At 29.6% G+C, this 22,677-nt stretch overlaps 1 protein-coding gene across 1 annotated transcript in view; it reads left to right on the top strand.

Annotated features, from left to right (window-relative positions):
* The window catches only part of LOC142332465 (uncharacterized), a 93,020-nt gene extending 72,028 nt beyond the window's left edge, over positions 1–20,992 (top strand). The window contains exons 25-30 of the mRNA XM_075378912.1: positions 450–608; positions 5,566–5,775; positions 9,750–9,872; positions 13,110–13,236; positions 14,092–14,230; positions 19,173–20,992. Of these exons, the coding sequence (XP_075235027.1) occupies positions 450–608; positions 5,566–5,775; positions 9,750–9,872; positions 13,110–13,236; positions 14,092–14,230; positions 19,173–20,309 (1,895 nt within the window). The 3' untranslated portion in view covers positions 20,310–20,992. The remainder of the gene's footprint in view (positions 1–449; positions 609–5,565; positions 5,776–9,749; positions 9,873–13,109; positions 13,237–14,091; positions 14,231–19,172) is intronic.
* Positions 20,993–22,677: the final 1,685 nt, after the last annotated feature.

Here is a 22,677-nt window from a genome sequence, read left to right on the forward strand (position 1 = left end):
ATGTTGACTCCTGTGTACTGATAAATTGTATGTATATCAACATAACCTATGCTCACCAACCTCATCTAATTAATGTTAAATATCATTTAATCTGCATATTTAGCAAGGTGTGCAAGCGTAGGTTATGTCTAGTTAGGTTTTTATGATATATACATACAATTCATCAATACATGGAGTTGTATTCTAAACAAACAACTTATGTTTCCTGTAAAATTTAAGGAAGGACCTGCAGCATAAAAATTTCTGTTATTTTGACATATGAAACTGCCATTTTTGTAATGTGAAATTCTGGTTTCAATTATGAAATAAGAATCTATTTTTGTATTAATTTAGCCAAGAGAGTTATATTTTATTCTTTTTTTTTTCATAAATAAAGAATCTTTATTAAAACTTCTCTTGAAATATATTAAAATATTCAATCTTTTAATTTTATTTTTGTTAACCTCCAGATGATGATACTGCATGGAGCGGTCCTTGTTATATGGGAATTTGTTTACCTCAGAGGTTGGCAGAATTGTTTCCAGATGATGATGAAGAACCACGTTTACCTAGAACAGCTGCAAAAGAAACATACAATAGACAAATGACAGATTCTAATATCGATCCTGGTATTAATTTTTTTCTTTTATTCATTTTTTCCTGCATGTATGCATTCAGTAATATTTAAAAAAGGTATTACTGGTTTTTTCCCATTATAGTTCACTGATGTACTGCTTGTTTTGGTAAATGTGGTCTGTTTACACTGCAATTCTATGCGCAATATGGTGGAGATTGCTATATATCAGTTAATTCTCTGTTATTTATAATACTTTAAATGTTAAAATATTTTTGCAATTATTTACATTTTATCTACTTTATTATATTTTAAACAAGTTTTAAATCTGTTAAAAATGAAAAAAAAACATGATAGCCAAAAAAAATAGGGTGTCTGATCATTAGGACAGTACTATGATCAGTGCAGATCATTACACAACAGTGTAATATAGAAGTGCGAAACCCCTAAATTTTGGACCATTGCTGTTAGATCCATGAAGGCTTTATGCCGATATGACTTTGTTAAAATATTTAACTTGGTTAAATGCCACCTGGTATAAACTTCCTGTTGCCTGTATCTTGGAAGTGACATTGTTCATTTCATTGAATATATTGATCTTGCTGTGTTATTTGTATGTAGTGTAATTTTTTTTTTAATTTATTTTATATATATATATATATATATATATATATATATATATATATACATACACACACTTATTTATATGACACTCCCAGAAACAAGAATTCCAATGCAAGGTCATATATCTAAACCGGTTGAGCCGTTGAACTGCTTTGGTGAAACAAACATACATACAAACACCCTCAAATACATTACACTCATATTTGGGCAGTCGTGTAATAAATATTAGTCAAGTGTCGTTAGTGAATACATGGTGTGTTCAAAAAGTTCAACTCTTGAACTTGAAAAAAAATACTTTTAGCTTTTGGTTTCCAAGCTAATCTCCTTTGAAATTCCCTTGTGACCCAATTTTTGTTAACCCAGCAGTTCCACCGCTGCTGGAAATAGTTTTGTAGTCTTCTTCTGGAATGGCTTCCAGCTATTCTGTCTCTTTCATTATAATATTATCCTGGCTGTCAAATAGTGAGTGCTTCAGTGATTTTAATTTAAGTTATATTTTTTAGAACCAAAAAATGTTGTGCCAGCATTTGCGGTTATTCCTCAAGTTCAAGTTAATTTTTTTAGAATTTAGTCTTATTTGGTTTTAATATTTTGTATTTAGGTGAAATTTATATAATAAATTTTTTTTAATCAAAATTAAAAAGATGATGATTTACCATTATCAACCTGCTCTTATTGTTAATGACATTTCAATTTTGGCATGTTGATGGCCAACTGGTACATCGGACATTCTAAATGAAATTTGACAGTTTTTAAAATTGTTATAACAGCTTTAATTTGTAAATCTGCTAATAGTTTCATCTCTCAAAAGCCTCTTAATTTTATAAATTGTTTCACTTTGAGTATCATCAATTTTTTGACAGTGTTTAATGTAGTAAGGTACAATTTTTTTCTATCATTACTGACAAAATAAAGATGTGATTCATTGTAATTATATATGCATTAGCTGCTAGACTAAAATTGATACACGCTATGAGGTTACAAAAAAAAAAAACATGCATGTGTTCTAGGTACTAGGGCTGTGCTCTATCAAGTTTTATCAGTCGCACTCAAATACTTTTTGAGATAAGAAAATGTTAGATACTTATTGATCAAACCTCATCATTAAATTTTTATAACGATTCGTATAAAATGCTTGTAATCTAGTAATAACCTACTCTCCTAAACTGTTATCTGAAGAAAAATACTGAAATTAATTAATGTTATTATAATGAATTAATTATTCGGAGTATAATGAATTTCATACATACTATGTAATTGAGCTTCCTTCTCACATCATATGATCTAAATAAATTAATGTTTAGATAATCAGTTACTTTTCAGATAATGGTTACATTTTATAATTTACAACTAAATAATAAAAAGTACTGATAAAACAAAATTTATATGACCTTAATACTGAAATAAAGACCTTACAATATACAGTAGAGGGTGATTCTGTAGAATGTAACAAACTTTCAGGACAGGTACTTCTGTTGAAAATAAGGAAAAACGTTCATATAAAAGCTTTTTGTTAGTGATTATTGGCTGATGAAAGATTTCCCCCTGATTTTTGTGCCTTCAGAGAATTAAGCCAGACAATAATTCCTGGGAGTCAAATTAACGGGTAAATTTAGTTTTTTTATATGAAATCTGACTTGTTTGGCATAAAATAACTTTGTTAAATGACTAATAAACAGATTAAAGTTTTAAAACAAAACTTGTAAAGAATTTGATTCTGAGTAAGTAATATGAATAAAGTCAACAAAAAATAAATACAAACATAAAAATTTCAAAATTTGTTAAAAACAAACTTGACAGATTTTTAAACCAGGTATTAAAGGAAACAAAAATTTTCAATATTACAAAAGAAAAGAATTAAATAATTAAGAAAAATAACAGTTACAAACAAACAATAAAATCAAATTACAAACAGTTTATTTTAACCTACAAACAGCAATTTATTAAAAATAAACTGCAGGTAGTAATAAACCGCAGGTCTTTGTCAGATGACCTTGGAGGCCAGTTAATAGACATGTCACATACAATACACTCATTTAAAAAAGTTGTGTTTAAGTGTTGTCTGCTAGAGAAAAGTGAAGTTGTCCCATCTTGCTGCAGAATTATTTGCCTTCTTGTTATTAGAGGAATATCTTCCAATAGATCTAGCAATTTATTCTGAAAAAAAGTTTTAAACTATGAAGCACTTGCAACATTCTCTTTGAAAAAATGTTCTCAATATTTTGTCAACTATACACCAAATGTTTATGTGGAACCAGTCATGGTATCAGTTTTGACAGTGAAAAATTTGGTTTTACTATTGTGTCAGTAATTGTTATCTTTCTAAAATATTTAATTCTTTTGTTTTGTAATATTGAACATTTTGTTTTCTTCAATATTTAGTTAAAATCTGCTTCATTTTCATATGTTTTGTTTTTAATAAACTTCAAAATAAAACATTTATCTTTAGTTTCAGAATAAAATTCCCTACAAGTTGTGATTATATGTTTATTATCCATTTAACAAACTTATTTTACACCAAACATAAAATAGTGTGTCTTTTTACCCCTATTTTTATCTAAGATTTCTCAAACACTACAAAAAATACAGTTCTAGACAGATTTTTTTTTTTTAATTTTCAGGTCAGATTTTATATAAAACCACTAAATTTACCTTTTAAACAGGGTCGCAAGAATTACAGTCTGCTTTAATTTTACAAAAGGCACAGTGATCGCGATCCCTAATCTTTCGCTAGCTAGCACTCACTAACAGAGCATTTTCGAACCTATATTTATATGAAATTTTTTTCTTTATTTTCACCAGTAGAACTTATTCTAAAAATTTGTTGCATTCTTCATGAATCACCTGTATATATTCATGCAGGGAATGGTTTGATTACAGCAGATATAACCTTAGACTGAAAAATCAGTTATGATTTATTACATTTTTTTTTTATTACACAAAATTTCATCATATTTCCCTGGTAAATGGCTTTAGGATCATATAACCGGCAATATTAATCAAAGTTAGCAATAATTGTGTGTTTTTGTAAGATGACATATCACATGAATATTTTTAGAAAGGTTATATTACTTTATTTATTTAGTTTATCATGTACTTAAATTAGTTATTGCATCTTGAAATTGAATGAAAATCAAGAAGAGATTTGATACATTTTAAAATTCTAGTATAAAAATGGAAAAATGTGACTCAGGCTGTTAAAAAAATGTGTAATGTTTATATGCGTGATACAGTAACAGTATGTATGCCACAAAGCTGGTTAAAATGTTTTCCATCAGGAAATTTTGCTGTCAATGATCCACCTCGCTCTCATTAATCAGTAACTGAAAAAATTTGATATCAGTAGCTGTTTTGATATCACAAAACAGTTTTAACCATTTGAAAAAAGGCTAGATACAAAAAACTTGATGGTTGGGTTTCACAAGATTTAATAATGAAAATTTGGTGGTCAAGCAATGTGGAGCTCTACAGATGTGCACGTGCATGTGATGGGATTGGAAAGGAATTTTTCACCATGAGCTGCTGCCATCTGGTCAGATGATTGATTCTAACCTGTACTGCCAACAACTGGAAAGATTATGCCAAGCAATCAAAATAAAGCAACCATAATAGAGTAATAGCAAAGATGTTGTCTTCAATTACAATACCAGACCGTACACATTTCTTTTGAAAATTGAGAGAGCTTGGCCAGGAAGATTTTTTCAGAAGATTATTTCAGTTTTTACTGAACTTTCTTATGTATAGAGTTGGCTTCAAAAGTAGCTTGTGAAAATCATTTATTATAGTTTTTCGTCCAGAAAGAAGAAGTTCTACAGTGACAGGATTATAATTTTACTTAAAAAAATGGCAAAAGATGGTCAGACAGCACATATTTGGTTTGATAAACTTCATTTGAAAAAAAACCCTTGTTTTTCTTTTGCATTGAAATATTAAGAAATTTTTTCCCCAACCCTATATAATTTTTAATTTTTTTATACTAAGTATGTAACTTATAAATAACTTTGTGAATTAATATTCATATTTAATGGCTGTAGGATTTTCTTATTAACTTTAATTAAAAGTTAATTTTATTTAAGCAATGTTTTATACACAATTATGTAAAGTATTTTTTTTTTTCAGAACTATGAAGATCAAGTTAGTAATGATTATTAAAAGTGTACGTTTTGTTAACTTGACCAGAAATATGGCCACTGCCCATTTGATTCTAAGTAATTGATAATGTACAGTTTTACAATATTGATTTTCAGATAAAAATTTTAAAAAATAATAATACAAAACAAATAATTCCTTACTTTATAGCATTCACTTAACATTGTGAAGAAAATATATTTTTTCATTTATTAATCTTTTTTTTTAATTTTGTTATAAATAAATTTTATTGTTTTTAGGTATTGAAAATATTAGTTCTGCTGAATCAGAAACAGATACTGGTACTGATACTGGAGGGTGCGGCGTTATCAATGTACCGATGGAAGTACCAATCAAACGGCGACATAATCGCAATAGTTGTCTTTTATGTTCTGGTGGTAATCGTAATAATCAAAGAGTAAGTAGATGGAGAAAAGTATCTGCGAGCTCTTCGCATCGTACTAGAACAGGTAAAATACTGTTAAATTTTTCAACATTTATTCAGTTTTTTCCAATTCTTCTTTTACCTGCATTATCCATTTCATCTTCAGCCTTTTCATTATAACTAATGAAAAAGCTTTCTTTGGTAACCTTAATTATATTGTTCTAACATGTATTTGAAGCATTGCATTTTTAATCATCTTTTCTGTAACAACATCTGACTTTAATCCTGTTTTTCTATTATATTCCTTACAGCTCTCTTTGTTATACTAAAATGATCTTGAAGTTCACAGTTACTGTAATTTCCATTCTACTCTTACTCTTTCTTTACTCCATCTTTTTCTTGTTGCATATGTATGTATCAAAACAAAAAGGATTTTACAATTTTCAGGTTGTCTTTAGGCTATGTTAGATTTCTTATGTTTTGAAAATCACTTGTAGCCTAAATTCTTGTATTCATCTTCTTTCGTGTTCTTATTTTCTGAGAATGGTAGTCCTCAAATATTTGAATGCTGAATCTTTCTTATCTACCTGGTACTGTTTTATATTAATCTGTAGTTTTCAAATTTATCTCTTCCATTCGTAGCAGAACCAATTTCTTTCCATATTTGCTTAAGTTAGAAATGTATAAAAATAAGAAAATAAAATCCCCACCATTAGCAGTATGTGTTTGTTATTCTAGGGTAGAATTACTGTTTTTCAGGATTTATTCACATAGATTGCTTCTTTTTTTTTTTTAAGAGTTATAAAATCTAATAAAGTAAAATAAAATTTTTTAAACACCCTAACCAGAATTTGTTTTCATTCAAAGCTCTGTCCCTTTCAAAATTTTAAATATGCTTTTCATGTAAAGTTGTTTCAAATAATTTATTTTTTTCTTTATTAATTAAAGAACTGCGAATATACAAATCAGTAAAAACCATATTTTTACCAAGAAGAGGGCAAAACTTTATTTTTCATGGTTCCAAAAAACTTCCTTTTGTATCATTAAAAACTATACAATACAATTTACAATTTCTTAATTGTTAATTGCTAATATTTTTTCAAATTATTATAGATGGAGGTTACACCAGTTTTATTTTTGGTGCAGATTGTTATGTCTTGAACAAATAAACAATTTTTTTTCACAAATACAATCAAACTTCTGGGTAGTAAATTATTTAGCGTGTAAAGAAAATATCTGTTATGTAGAAAATTCATTTTATAAAAATAGTTAAAATGGAAGAATAAAAATAAATGTCATACTTATTTCAGTTTTTTTTTTAATTTTTCATGGCTGTAATAACTTTTTCCATATTTTTCTGGTGTTAAAAGCAAAAGGCCAACATATGTAATTTAGTGCCTTTGTTATGAATGAAAGTGCACTAAAAGAGGGGAAAAAATCACTGTTTATATGTATAATACAAATTTACCAATTACCTTCAGCAAGTGCATTGTATTCATTTTTCATCCTCCCAAAATTTTTTGTATTTTCAACAAACATTCCCAATTTATTTATTTTAAAAAACTATTCACTTCGGCTATTTCTGTAGCTTAATTTTCTTTATTGATAGAACCAGATGTTTATCATTAGCCGCAGTTAATCATTTCAATATAGTTTCATCAATGTCTTCATGTACATATTCACACAGGATTTGATGCACTTTCTGTTAGAATTTGCATTACCAGTCTTTTTAAAGTTACTTCTTTTTTTTTATAGAATTGTGTTGAGAAACTTTGTGAGTATTTCGGAATGAGTTCTAATCTTCTCTCTTTCTTTTTTGATTTCTATTATGATTTGCAATCATTCATTTAAACTTGGACACTTCCACTTAGAATTTCCACTAGAAAAAGCGTAATAAAAAATGCAATTCAGCAATCGCTATATTAATGGAGATTATATCACTAAAAATTAAATAAATAAACACATCATTACACTAAAATGATAATATTGATGTTTTCTAAAAGGATTGCAGTATTCTACAAGTAGAATTTTAATGGAACTGTATGATTAATTAACATGTACAGTATGGAAACCTGTGTACAGAAGATTGTTGTTCATCAATGCAGCATGTTTGCTATGACAATTTAATTTTTATGTTTAAGTTGAACTGACCAAATTAGTAATTATGAATAGTTCATTATGTTAATGAATTTGTAATTAAGCGTGATAGCAGTATAACTACAAATTAGTGACAATAATGAAAGTTATAACACTTACTGCTTTAATATTTTGTTTTTTATATGGCGCTTTCATAGTGATCACTACTTCATCGGATTCAAAATTGTTCATCTAGATTCTTCTAGGAATTTAGATCGACTTAGAAGATGAAACATACTTCTCTATTTTAATTTTTAACATAAAAATTTTTTATTTGAATCTGATGAAGTCGTGATCTCTATGAAAGTGCTCATACAAAAAACAAAATATTAAAGTAGTAAGTATTACAATTTTTATTATTAATAATAATAATAATAGTTTACGTTATTGTAGCTTATTATGACTTCCTTTCATTAATGAAATAATATAAGTTGTAAAATGTATTTCCATTAGTTATTAACTTTTTAACACCTTTTTAAATCTTGTATGTAAAACAAAAATTTGTGAATAGAAGAAGTACATTGTTGTAAGAATGGGTATCTGAGTTAAAATAGTTTTCTGAAATCATTGTATGAAGAAATCCATCGAGTAGAACTTTGTTATAATTTATTGATTGCAAATACTATAAAATGAATTTTTTTTATGAAGGAACACTTCTTTATTTGTTCCTTTTTTAAAATAAGACATGGAGAACTTTTCGGTCAGAGTTAGGATCGTGCAAGTATTGCTTGGTTATTCTTGTATGTCTGGGTAAACAGATGCAAGTAATCATTTAGATCAGTTTATCAAATAAGAAAATATTTTCTTATAAAAACTGAATGAAATACTGCGATAAGTGGTTTTCACAGGCCTCTTTTGAAGCTAATTTTATTCTGTTAGGAGAGTTACGTAGAAATCAAACAGAACAAACAATATCAGGACTATTTAGTGGTGTATCAAAACTTCCTTCCCTGCCAAGCTCTCTTAATTTTCCAAAAATGTGTATGGACTCGCATTGTTGTGATGGAAAATGATATCTTAAATATCAATTGATTGAGGTTAGAATCGATAGTTAACCTGTGGCAGCAGCTCATAATGAACTCCTTTCTGATCCCAACACACACACACACACATAAAAAACATTATTTTTCTTGGCCTCAATTCTGGCTTTGCTGCCATTTGCAGAGCATCACCTTGCTTCAACCACGATCTTTCCATACATTTTAACTGTGAGTTATCCATTTTTCATTGTCTGTAATCAGCCTTTTTAAAAATGCTTCAATTTTTTTTTCACTTTAGTAATGAATTGCAGATGGAAATTCAGTTCATTAAATTTTTCATTGTTAAATCATGTGGCATCAAACATCAAGATTTTTTTCGTATCCAGCCTTCTTCAAGTAATTTAAAACTGTTTTGTGGCTGATGTTAAATTTATTACTGATATCCTAACTAATTACTAATTGTCCAGTCTTGCTCAGTTTTATTGCTATTTTTAGTCATCTTCTGACCACTGTGAAGTACAGGATTGACATCAAAATTAACAGATTGAAAACACTTGAACCAGCTTTGTACTGTATGTACTGATTGTATATCATGACCATACATATTTCAATTATTTTCAGTAGCCTGAGTCACATTCTTCACTATTTGTAATAAAATTTCAGAATGTATCAAATTTCTTGTTTAACTTTACTCATTTTCAAAACGCAATAAGTTTTAAATAATTAAATAATGTAATCATAACTTTCTAAAAATACTCAGTGGTATGTCACCTTTCAAAACACAACTGTTGATAGATTTGATTGATATGTTATGCAATTCTAAAGGCAAATACTGGTAGAAAACAAAGAAACTTTTTTTTCCACTGATCTCAATGTGTATATATATATATATATATATTAATAGCTTTTTAACTTGTTATGTCTTTCTTTTATTAATATTTAGAGACCGAAAGCAGTTATGGAGGTGCACCTGGTGAAGGTGAAAGCCCAATAATGTTGCCTTGGCAGACAAAAGATGGTTTAGAAGGTGTAAACAGTATTGATAGTTCTAGCACTGACGTTACTAGTAAGTATTTTATTTATTATTTTTTAATTATAATTAATTAATATAATTAGTAATTCTCTTAGGAATCATGTGAAACCTTTGTTGTTAACAGGTGATAGCTATCTCTTTGTAAGCCTTTAAGAAGGCAAAAATAGCCATCCAGTTTATGCTACCATAATATATGGATATCTGTATGATTCCTGAATGAAAGGGCACATCAACCTTTTTCATAAATGTTTTCAGAACACTTACTGATTGATAGTTGAGATAGACTTCATACTGAAACATTCAGGCTTTGAGAAAATTATTTTACTTGCATACAAGAGGTGGCTGAAATGTAATGCACAGTTACTTATAACTCACAAGAGATAGTCAAATGAAACAAATATGGCATAAAAGTAGATTTTATTTGCTGCAAAAGCTTATATTTATTTTTTCATAAACAGTTGTTATTTTTACAGCTATTTATTTTTCCTAATTGTGTACCAGTCTTCTCATTCTACCAATTAATAATGTTGGCAGTGTTTCCTAAATCCACAACTCACTGCATCCTTCAGTTATTTATCATCGTGGTGAAATGAAAACCCTTAATAACCCTTTTTAATTTTGGAAAGAAGAAAAAGTCACAGAACACTAAATCTGGTAAGTATATAGTTACTTAACTGTAATTTTAGGAAAATAAAGCAATTCTTAAATTTTCTTTCCAGATTACATTTTCTTGCATTATAATACTGATTTTATTTTCCTTGGTTGATCTGCCTCTAAAAGGTTGAATCTGTTACATTTTTAATCTGTTTGTAAAGAGATAACGTAAGTAATAAGAGTATTATTTCATTGGAGCATAAACAAGACTGGCCTTAAAATTTCATTATGACATTTTTCATTGAAATTTACCCACAGCATAAAATAATTCCATTTCCCTGATTAAAAAAATTAGAATAAATTTTGTGCTAAACGAAGACCAGAATGCCTACTCTTAAGAGTTTGTGAATCTATAATATAGAAAATAGAATCATGAATGAGCATACCTACCTATGTAGACCCACCCAGTTGGTCTAGTGGTGAACTTATCATCACAAATCAGCTGATTTCGAAGTCGAGAGTTCTAAGGTTAAATCCTAATAAAGGCTTTTATATAGATTTGAATACTACATCATGGATACTGGTGTTCTTTGATGGTTGGGTTTCAATTAACCACACATCTCAGAAATGGTCGACCTGAGACTGTACAAGACTACACTTCATTTACATTCATACCATCCTCATTCATACTCTGAAGTAATACCTTATGTGGTTCCAGAGGCTAAACACAAAATGAAAGAAAAGAAGACCTAGTTCTGTAAGGCTGTACCAAAAATGTCCTGCTCCATGCTTCTCTATGATTGTGTCACTGCAATCAAATGCCTGTTAAGTGTGATCACTTGCAACACCCACCCCTTCAACCCAAATCTGATTAATTCAATATAACTGTCACCTTGATACTTGTCAAAGACCTGTGTATGCTTACGATTCAGAACCAGATCTAATGCTATTCATTGCCACCATTTCAAGTCAACTGAAGTCCAACATGACCTTCTTAAGGGAGTCGATGAAGCTACTAGAAACAGAGAGGCTTCTGTGAGTGATGTACTTTGTGTTGAGGATTGACTCCATTGCAGACTTTAGGCAAGGCTGTCTGAGTCTAAAATCTAGTCCGCTGCATCAGTCCGACTAGAACTAACTCTGGCATAGAGGTTTCAAAGCAGAGCCCACCGACTGAAAATCAGTTTGAAATACAAGATAATGTAATCAGGGCAAAAAAGACTTACACAGTTTGATGTCTAACCTCTTGTCTGTCCTAAACAAAAATAAATCACCACTGCATCCCTTCCAAGAGTCCAAATCTGAATGCTGACATAATGAATGTTTTGTCATTATCGTTTTGTTACCGGGGCATTATAACTGCCCTTAGTACCGTATGCTCAAACTAGTTAAAGACCAGTTTATTTTCAAAAAAGAACAGGTGTACACAAGAAACAATTCAATTTTCAGATTAATTATACAAAAAAAATAATAAAAAACATAAAGGTACAACTGCATGAGATCATTTCTAGAACATGAAAGATGATTTTTATAATTTTTTTAACAAAATAGAGTAAGGTTGAATTATAGAAAAAGGAAAACTGTTTTCATTTTTTACAAGAATTGTTTTTCCTGTAAATGTAGAAATGTAGAGAAGGAAGCAATTTTAATGGAATAAGACTAATATAGCCCTGTACATGGCACTTCATTTTTAATTTTTGGTTTAGAAAAATAAAAAAGGAAATGAAAAAATTATTTAATAATATTCTTTATTTGTTGATTCTAGAAATGTATACATGTTACAGATATTAGACAGATTGTTAAGGAAGAAATTTAGTTTAAATATAAACAAAATAATGAATATGGCATAATGTGGGTAATCTAGTTAAATCTGGGTTAAAACGTAACTAAAGATCTAATTTTACTTGTAACTAAATTAAATACCCACATTTCTGGTGTAAAAGTAGTATCCAGTTTCTGGTGGAAGTGTACAGTAACCCGAACATTTATAATACATTTCATATTTTGACTTCAGGATTCAATTAATTGATCTGTATTAAGGTTAGATAAAATTCTAATGAAGTACTTGAAATACAAATATTACTCTACTTAATAATAAAATCTGGTATGTAAGACGCTATGATACTATTTTAGAAGACACTATGAACAAATGCAACTGATTATCTATAAATGGATATTAATACTCTGTTTGGAGATAACAACAGTATGGTAAAATCACTCATAGCGATCAAATCCATACATTAACTACCTCTTTGCGGTAAAAGTATTTCTTAGAATGAAAATTTCTTTATTGACTTGAGTATATTGAGTGTTAGAATTAAAATGTAGTATTCAAACAAAAACATTACCAGCATGAGTAAATAATTTCTAAATCTGGTTGATCTGTATTTGTAAAGAATACTTCTAATTCTGCAGTTTCACCAAATATACATTGTTGGTACTGTGTTAATAGGTTATTGTGCAGAATCAATATTTGCTGTCAACACTGATTAAGTATATGAAGGCAAACAACTAAACCTACCTCTGGATACAATCAAATAATCAGTATATATGACTAGAGAAATCATTATATCCAATAGTCCAAATATCCTAAATATCAATCTAACAGTTATTTCTCATTGTTTTTATTACTTTTGTAAATAGATAATTATTCTTTAATTATTATTTATTTTACAGGTATTGCTCAGCGTTCAGTAAGTGATAATTTAAAAAGTCGTTCAATGGTCCGCAGAGATGTTTTAAAATTTGTTGAACAACTATCTAATCCAGTTTTATATAAAACCTGCGAACAAGCTTTATTACAGTAAGTATGTGTGTATTAAAAATACTTAAATTATCAAATTTTATTCTCTATCTTTTTAAAAAACGTTTATTATAAAGTAACTACTGATTGAAAACACAATTACTTGTATTTTTTCTGTGAAGTATTTTGTATGTGAAAACTGTAGGTTCAAATTCAACTTTCCAAACAAAAGGAAGGGACTCTACCTTTACAGCACAGAGGTCAGAAGATGACTGTGCTGTCGTCTTCTGACCTCTTTTTCAAAATTTTGAAAAGAGGAATTACTCATGGAATTGTAGAACTATCAGTGGGCAGTATACTAAAGCTCCTGTGTTAGATTACTTATTTCTGGAGGGAAGAGTAAAAAGAAATTAGATTGATAGATGAAGAAAAAAGTATGAAAACAAAGCTTTTTTCCTTTTAGCATAGAAAACTGGGAAAGTTGCCCTCTATTTTTCTTAGCTTAAATGGAAGAAATTCAGTATGATATTTCTTAACCATATGCCCTTATTGATACATATCCACTAGAGAATGCAATAATCACTTTATCTTGTTAACAGCTAGATGATTGATTATTTATGTTCAATCACCTGTCTGGTTACTAATTCCTCAAAATTTCTTTGTCTCAATGTTCAAGAAAATAGAAAGTACAAGAAAATAAATAATAGAAGAACATACTTGGGAATGTAAATGTAGAAGATTAAAGACTAATGCTAAACCAAAAGAAGTATTGGGAAAAAGCAAAAACCAGTTAAATGACTGATGAAAAAAGAAATTATTATAAAATTTATAAGTTTGTGATTTATGTGTGAAAATAAAAGTATGTATATAGCAGTCTTTTTTAAGTAATTTTTAATTTATTGCAATTTTTTCCAGCTTAAAACAAACCTATAGTGATGTATTCCGAGATGTTTGTGTATATTATGATGTTTACAATATAATGTCATCAACATCACATCGCATACAATCAAGGAGATTTCTTCAAGAACTTTTTCTTGATATTCCTTTCACAGAGGTAAATTTTATTCAGTTAGTGTTAAAATAATTTTGTGAAATATATTATTTTAAGTTAAAAAGGGTTGTATAAACTTTATTAGAAATTCAAAATGGCCAACTCATTCTGTTACTTGTATTGAAATAACAGTGGTCGCTTGATTTATACTAAGGTTTTACTGTGGAAAATAACCATGAATATTTCATTTGCAATAATTTTTCAACTATATATAAAGTGTGATCAAAAATAACAAGTATTTTTTTCAATTCTGTATGCTGTCTTTCAACTGAGTATATCTATAATGTATGGTTATTTGCCATACATTTAGTATGACTCAATTAAATTTTCAACTATATAAAACATTTAGTTCAGATTTGGCTACCAATTAATTAAAATGTATTTTCCTACATATGAAGATTTATTTTGTTTGAAAATAATTTAATATAATATTTTGTTTTATCAACAAAGGATGTGCATTAAATTTTGCAAAAATGGAAGTTTTTCACTACATTGAAATGGTGAAGATGTTACAAAAAGCTTTTGGCAGGATGGTATGTCGACAACTGGTTACATACAGTTTCAAGAAGACTATGAAAAGGATTGAATAGCCTTATGCATCAGCAACCAATAAAAATATTGATAAAATGAAAGACAAGTGATCAATATTCATCAAATCAGTATTATAGAAATTGCTGAAGATTTGGGAATTTGTTATAGCTCACGTGGAAGAATTTTTGACAGTTTCAATATAAAACTAGTAGCTAAATTTGTAAAACTAAAAATTTTCAAAACTGCAGCTATTGCAGCAGTTGTTAGCTGATGACTTTGCATTACTGAATTACTCAAACGTGGCATAATATGTGTTGAATTGTGGGTGTACAATTATTATGTTGAAATGGAAGGTCTAATTATCCCAGTAGAAGTTCCTAAAGAACCAAAAATGAAAAAAGGACACTAAGTTTCATCGATATTAAATTCCTCCTTACTATATATATATATATATTTTTTTTTTATTACAGTGGTGTCCATTATGAATTCTTCCATATGATTGTAGTTAAACATACAGTATTTGTTTTATGCCATTTTTTAAACAGTAGCAGTTTTATTCTTTTTATATGAGGCAGCCTGAAGAAACAACCATAAATATGGTTAAATAATTCTTGAATTTGACACTACGATAATGCTCCAAACTCACTCACTCAATTAATTCCTGATTGTGTAATGAAAAATAACACCATACTGGTGCTGCAACCTCAGTATTATACAGACGTGGCACCCTGCAACTCTATCTTGTTCCGACTGATTAAGGACTGCAAATTGTGACAGTAGTTGAAATAAAGAAAAAATTACTGTGTCAATTTAAGAATATGTAAAAACATTTCTCTACAAATGGTTTAGGATTGAAAGAAACGCTGGCATAAGTGTGTCACATCTCTGCACGTCTACTTAGAAGAGGACTTTATCGGTATAGAAGAACAAGAAAATTGTTTTTAATAGAAATTAAGATTTTATTACTTTTTGATCCCACTTCATCAATCTGCAGTTTTATAGTATTATATTGCATATTAGTTATGTATGTGAACTGAAATTTAATAAATAATCTGCCAGCCCGGAAAAATGTATACACAAGTTATCTCATCAAAGTGGTGTAAAATACACATCTTGCTGTAAGATTCTTCATGATTTAAATCATGTTATTTAATAACTGTGAAACAATTCAAAAGAACTTACAAACCATAAGTCTAAATATTGGCCATCACATTCCCCAGATTTCTCTACTTCACTTTTATTCGTTTGGGAGTTATTTTAAGGATAGATTTTATCAGTGAATTGAAAATGAACATTCAACAAGAGAGCAACAGCATTGACAATGTTTTACATCAGTTGACTCTCAGTATGATCTCTCAAGCACAATAGTGCATTGATGCACAGGGCATTCACTTCAAACATCTTTTGTAAAAATATGGTAAAATTGATTAAATATGTAAAATTTTATTAATTTAAATATCTGAATTTAATTTAACTTATTTTTTCTTTCAGAAAATGTAATAAGTTGGGACTGTTTAGTTTTGCAATTTTTTTTTAAGTTGCTCACTGGTACTTAAGATGTTTTTGCTTAATTTTTTTTTTCTAGATGGAATTATGAATTTTTTTATATTCTTTTTAATGTAGTTTTTTTAATATTTTGTATCAAAATATGCTTAATTCATTTTGGTTTATTTTGTGTGTATTTGTGTACTTTATGTATCATACCATAAAATGTATTTATTTTTTGTAACTAAGAATGATTTGATTTTCTGTTGGTGGCAGTAATATGATTTTTGTTTTTTAAAAATTCCAGTTAGCTGTTTCATTATTTTCATTAATGTTTATTACTACATTTAAAAAAAATTGCTTTCTGAGGTAAATTTTAACATAATTTAATTAAACTTAGGACACCAGGACCCCAATAGCAACATCATTGGAAAACATCAATCCTCCCGTAATAAGGCTACCAAGGCTAATGGTTGAGATGAAGAATTACAAAGCGGTGGAAGAAGATCAGACCTTTACAGATATAAACATGCAGGAAGACCAGCAAAGATCGCTCTCCAACAACTTGTCAACATCTGGATGAAGAAAACACTCCTAGAAAAACATACAAAATTCGTTGAAGAATCATCATCAACAGGATTGGTTTACAACTTGAGAAAGAACTAGAAAATACCAGGGGTTTTCAGACATTGGAGGAGCTGTTCAGACTAGATCATGAGTCTCAAGCAAATAATGGATTATAACAGAAACTGAAGCCGAGACATTGTGATGACATTTGTTGACTTGAAGAAAGCATTTGATTGCATCCACTGAGAATCCTTGCTAAAAATTCTAAGACACCTTGGACTACATCCCAAATTAATAAACATGATAAAACTGACTCTCACAAAGTAGTATAATCATAGGTCCAGAAATGTTTTGTTCACACTATAGCTCCCAAAATATTTTTTGCTCTGTGTATTAATACAACGCAAATAAAAATTTTTTTGACCCTAATAATTATGGTAAAAGTTCCCTAGAACTACATTTCTAATATTTTTTTTTTTTAAAGTCATTAAAATTTTAGAAAATGCAAGTCAGAAACAACTGTTTTAGTTTTATTATAGTTTGGTTTTATTTTTAATTAAATAACTTTATTAGATTGCCAATTAACAAATAAAACTTTGTAACAAATTTTTGAGAAAATTGATATATTTAAACTCAATAAAACAAACACTAGTTTGAGAAATTAGACTTAATTGCTGTTGATGCAGCCAAGGTAAAATGTAAATTGTAAACTTAAGATAAAAAAAAAATTATTAAGCATTAAAATTATATAATAATTAATACTCTTAAAAAAGGCATTTCTGTGTTTATGAAGTAAAAATTAAACTAACTATTGTATGGAAAAATTTTGCAGCATCCTGCAAAGGAGTCAAAATTGATAAGGAAGTTACATTTAGAACTGTCTATGAGTCGGAACATACTTTGGTGGTGCCATCTCTTCTTGCGGAGAAACTACTATCTGATACTATCTAAGCCACCCAGCCAATGCTTATTCGCATTGGCTGGGTGGCTTGCTGGTGTCTTGACTTGCCTCAGATGATCTTTGCTTTTGGTGTTAGGTTACAGGGCATAGGGACAAGTTTTGTCTTGGCCCAGACCAAAGTCATCATTGTTTTAACTGCGGTATGGTCGGCCACATAAGAGGGACTGCAAACAGGAACCCCACTGTCTGTCATGTAGATCCCAAGGATTTGCACCTGTGTGTTGAGGATGTAAGGTGGCCCCACTTGCACCAGTGCCATGAATATGTGCACAGCTATACTGTGGTATCTGTAAGGGACAGCCTCATCTGGGAGGGGTGGGAGACTCCGGTGTCTCAGCTTTGATGATCGGGTAGACAAAGTAAGACTGTAATCCTGAGGGGGATCCCTTTGGGATTCCTCATTAGAAGTGAGGCATTAAGACTGGAGTCCCAGTGGCTCTTTGTGATCCCCTCATTTGAGGCATAGCATGCAAGAAAGATCGAGTCCCAACTGTCTGGGTGGGGCCTTGTGCTCTTCCAAGGTAGTTTGAGATGATGGCACGCGTTGGAGCTGAGCTTATTCTTAATTGCGGATGCAGCTCCTAGGGGCGGGGAAATCGAAGGAGAATAAAAAAAAATCAAAGATTAAATAATCATGCAAAATCTCTATTGTTTTCTTGATCAGAGTGCTAGGATTAATGCAGTTTCATTAAAAGATACAAACATTTAATGTAGAATAATAAAAATAATGAGTATATTATTAAAATATATTGAAAAAAACAAAAATATGCAGTTGTTTTCATGCCACTACAATGTAAACAAATTGACTTGTAATATTGAAGAAGTTATTAAAAATAGGTGAAAAAATTATTTATTTTATTTAAGTAAAATTACTGTTTAATTATAAAATAGAGAAAACAAAATTTTCTATATATTTTTTATCTTTCCTGATAATAATTAGGATTAGAAAATACGAGATAAAAATATTTTCTTATGCACATTACCACTTTTGTAAAACAAACATATCATGTTATGATATGTTTAACAAAAATTTAAAATTAAGGAAATATTAGGTAATTAAAAATACTGATAATATGAAATTATAGAGAAATTGTTAAATTAATTTTCGATCAGTGGTGCTGTTTTGATGAATTTTATACTAATGCAGTTAAGTCCACAGTCACGAACTAGTAGAAGAAAACCTTATGATTTATGTAACTCATAGATGTGTTTATGCCTCCCCTTTTTCTGACAACTGGCATTTGCGTAATTTATAAAAATGTTTATATTATCATTATGAATATTTCTTCTTCCATACAACATTGTGATAAGTTAAGCCGGTCAGTTAAAAACTGAATGTATGATTTTCTTTATTATTATAAAATTGCGCTTATTAATTTTTTTTTTAATTCTCTATTTCAGTTATATGAAGAGTCTGTAGCAATACTTGGTGGAGGTGAAAGTGGAGAAGAATTTGATGAAGAATCGATTGCAGCTGTTAACAATGCTTCAAACTCCAATAATATGAATTATTATCAAAATGAATTACAGAATAATAATGGTAGTCATGTTATCAGTAACAGTAATAATAGTGATAATAATTATATTGACATTGAAAATGACAATTATATTACATCAAATGTTAATATTGGTAGCCGTTTGAAAACAAATAATAATTTAAAAACATTGCAGTCACAATCATTATCATCAAATAGCAGTTCTACTTGTAATAATAATGCATCATCAATGATGGTATTATTAGAAGTGATACCAGAAAATGATGCGCGTAGTGATTCGTCTGAACCATGTAAAATTGAAAGCCGTGATAGTATTGTTAGTGATTCGTTTATTATGACTGACATTGCTTTAGTCGGTATAACTAATTCTGATATTAATAAAAAAATGTTTACAGATACAGATTCTTCTTCACAGCCATCTACATCTGCCACTGTGAGTAATATACCAAAAAATATTGATTCCAAATCATCCTTTTCTGATGATGTAGAAATTAAAAATCAGTTATTATCATTAGAACATCACGATGATTTTAATTTTACAGAAGTCTCTAATAAAGAGCCGATAATTAATGTTAAGAAAGAAATATCAACTGATATCAGTCCAAATTTACTAGGTAATAAAGTGACTTTAGGTGTTGTTGGAAGACAAGAGACTGAAAAGGCAAAAGAAATTATTAAAACTACATCCAATAAAATAACAGAATTACAAGAATCATTGAAATCTGTTAAAAATCGTGATATTAAAAATACGACTAAATCATCTGGTACTGTTAAACCAGAAGAATCTAGTATAAAGATGGTAAAAAATTCTTTTTCATGCTCATCAAATACAAATAAAAATGAATCAGAACAAACTAGTTTAAGTATAAAATCATCTTTCCCAAATGTTGAATCATCAGAGTTGAATAAAATTAAGTCTAAAACTGTTCCTGAACATTACATGTCTAATATAAAAAGTAATCAAAATAAAACTCCAGATAATACAGAAAAGTCATCAGTGGTACATAGCTTCCTGGCTTGTACAGATCCTTACAGCTCGTAACAAACATGCCCCAAATTTTTCTGATGGCAGTGATAGGAATAAGAAATTTAAGTTGAGGTTAAATCACATATTTTTCATCAGGATTGAAGTCTGGATCAGCAGTATGAATTTCCTCTTCTTCACAGTCAGAATTTTCACTTGTGCAATCGTCAAGAGATATTGTCATTGTCACATTCTTCTAAATACTGTAAAATTTGAAACTCTTGAAGGTCCACTTTGCAAAATGTTAAAAATACAACTTAAAAACTAAAACACAGAGTTTATACATATACAATAATTGCCAATATAATGTCAATGAAACTCAAAAATACCATTGAAATAGTTACAAAAACTTCATCCACTACACTATGGAAACAATGTTAAAAGAAACATAAACACAAAGGCCTAGACCACCAGACGATGTGATTTAAAAATGATACAGAATGGAAGGATGAATGACTGCAACTATCCGTGACTTTCACTGTCCAGCCACACACTGAAGGTTCGTGGAGTTTGAGGAGCTGTGACTGATGGGAAGGGGGTGGGGGTTGATTCCGGCACTCAACACGTAGCCTGATGGATGATGCCTTTGTGTTCTAGGATTAATCTACTAAATTATTTTTAATAATTTCATAAAAAATGTACAAAATTATAATTTGGAGTTCAATTTAAGCTTACCATGTAAATATAACCAGTTTCGTATCTTAATGTAAACTACACAAGTTCAACAATTCAATTTATTTTATTAAATAAATAAGAACGATACGTGTACGAATCCTGAATAAAAATTAATCTTATGCGCTAAACAGTTTTTCGATTAGCATTCATGTTTTCTTTTTTCTGGAGCACGCTGAAGTCCCACAGTAACTTGTATAAAAATATTCAGACTTCAGAAGTGATCCGACCCAGATCAGCTAGTACTGATCAATCGAGAACAACTCAACCAATTTACATAAAATTTTAACATCCATATTTAAATTTTAATGAAACTGATGTAGTTTGGAGATTTTTGAGCTTTAAAATTTTATACTAGGAATATACATATAAAACAGACTCTATCAAGTATTTTTCATAATTCATTTAATATTTATATTGAACACTGTTCAAGCATTCAACTATGCTTTTTCGAAACAGAAATTTGTTTCCATATTTATTTTCAAAATAAGTGATAATTCTTTTCTTTACATAAAGGTTTATTTATGAGCAAATATTACTTTAGAATCCGCACTACATTGCGGATTAAACTTTCATTTGATAATTTGCCCACTATATAAAGTTTCTTTTTCATTATATAAAATTATTAAATACCAAAACTATTACTAAATAAATCTGCAAACATTTCTTTAAAGCATTTCGTCAATGTGACAGTCATTCTGTTCAGTGCATAGTTCAACTTGGCGAATCCATTTTAGCCAGGCACGTCCAATAGTAGCTCCAGCTATTATTCCTAATAGTAGCTCCAGCTTCCATTATGCAACATCTCATTCTCCTTCTGTGCCAACTTAGATAATGTAGTCATTAAAGCCCTAAAGAAAAGTCTGCTGGTGTGAAATTGGGAGATCGAGGTGGCCATTTTACTGGTCCAATTTAAACAATCCATTACTTACAAAATGTGTTAATTAAATGATTCGGTACAGTAGTGAGCAGTTGTGCGTCATTGTAAAACCGCATCTGTAAATAAAGTAGAATACCTTCCAAAAGATCCTGATTTGTTTGCAAAAAATCCAAGATCCTCTCTATTGAGCCTTGGTAATAAGAAAAAAGGCTTATGAGATTATCACCAAGAAGACCTCACCACATTAAATGAAAAAGTGCGTTGGAAGTGACTTGTAGCAGTCAAAATGGGGATATTCTTATGCCCAAGCGTGAGTGTTTTGATAATTTAAATGCTATGTCTTGTAAAACAGGGTTCATCAATAATTAGATTACACAAGCCAGAATGCGACACCCGCTGAGCAACCTCAGCCTCAGAACTGAATCAAACTCCACCACCACTCACAATAACTGACCGACACGCTGCCCTGTGGACAACCCTTTTTCAGTATCTTCGCCAACTGATGGCTGCCAATGAATTCAATCAACCAAACAAAAATATAACGGCAGTTGCTTATGTGGGCAAATCTCCAGGTACATTATATACCTGCAAATTATGTTGTGCAAAAAATCCCTAAATTAATTCACCGCCATCATTGGTGAAGCCGCTACGCAAAAAAAAAGTGACTTAGCGTTTACATCCGCACAAACAAAGAATACTCTGGCACCTGAGAATCGTAGGATTTTATACCAGACCTCAAGATGACGATCAGCAGGATCTCTATATTGAAAATATGAACTTGCACATACAGATGCAAGTTCTGATATCCACACTGACAACAACGTGATGATCGTT

This window comes from Lycorma delicatula, chromosome 11 (assembly GCF_047948215.1).
Source record: "Lycorma delicatula isolate Av1 chromosome 11, ASM4794821v1, whole genome shotgun sequence".
NCBI classification, from domain to species: Eukaryota; Metazoa; Arthropoda; class Insecta; order Hemiptera; family Fulgoridae; genus Lycorma; species Lycorma delicatula.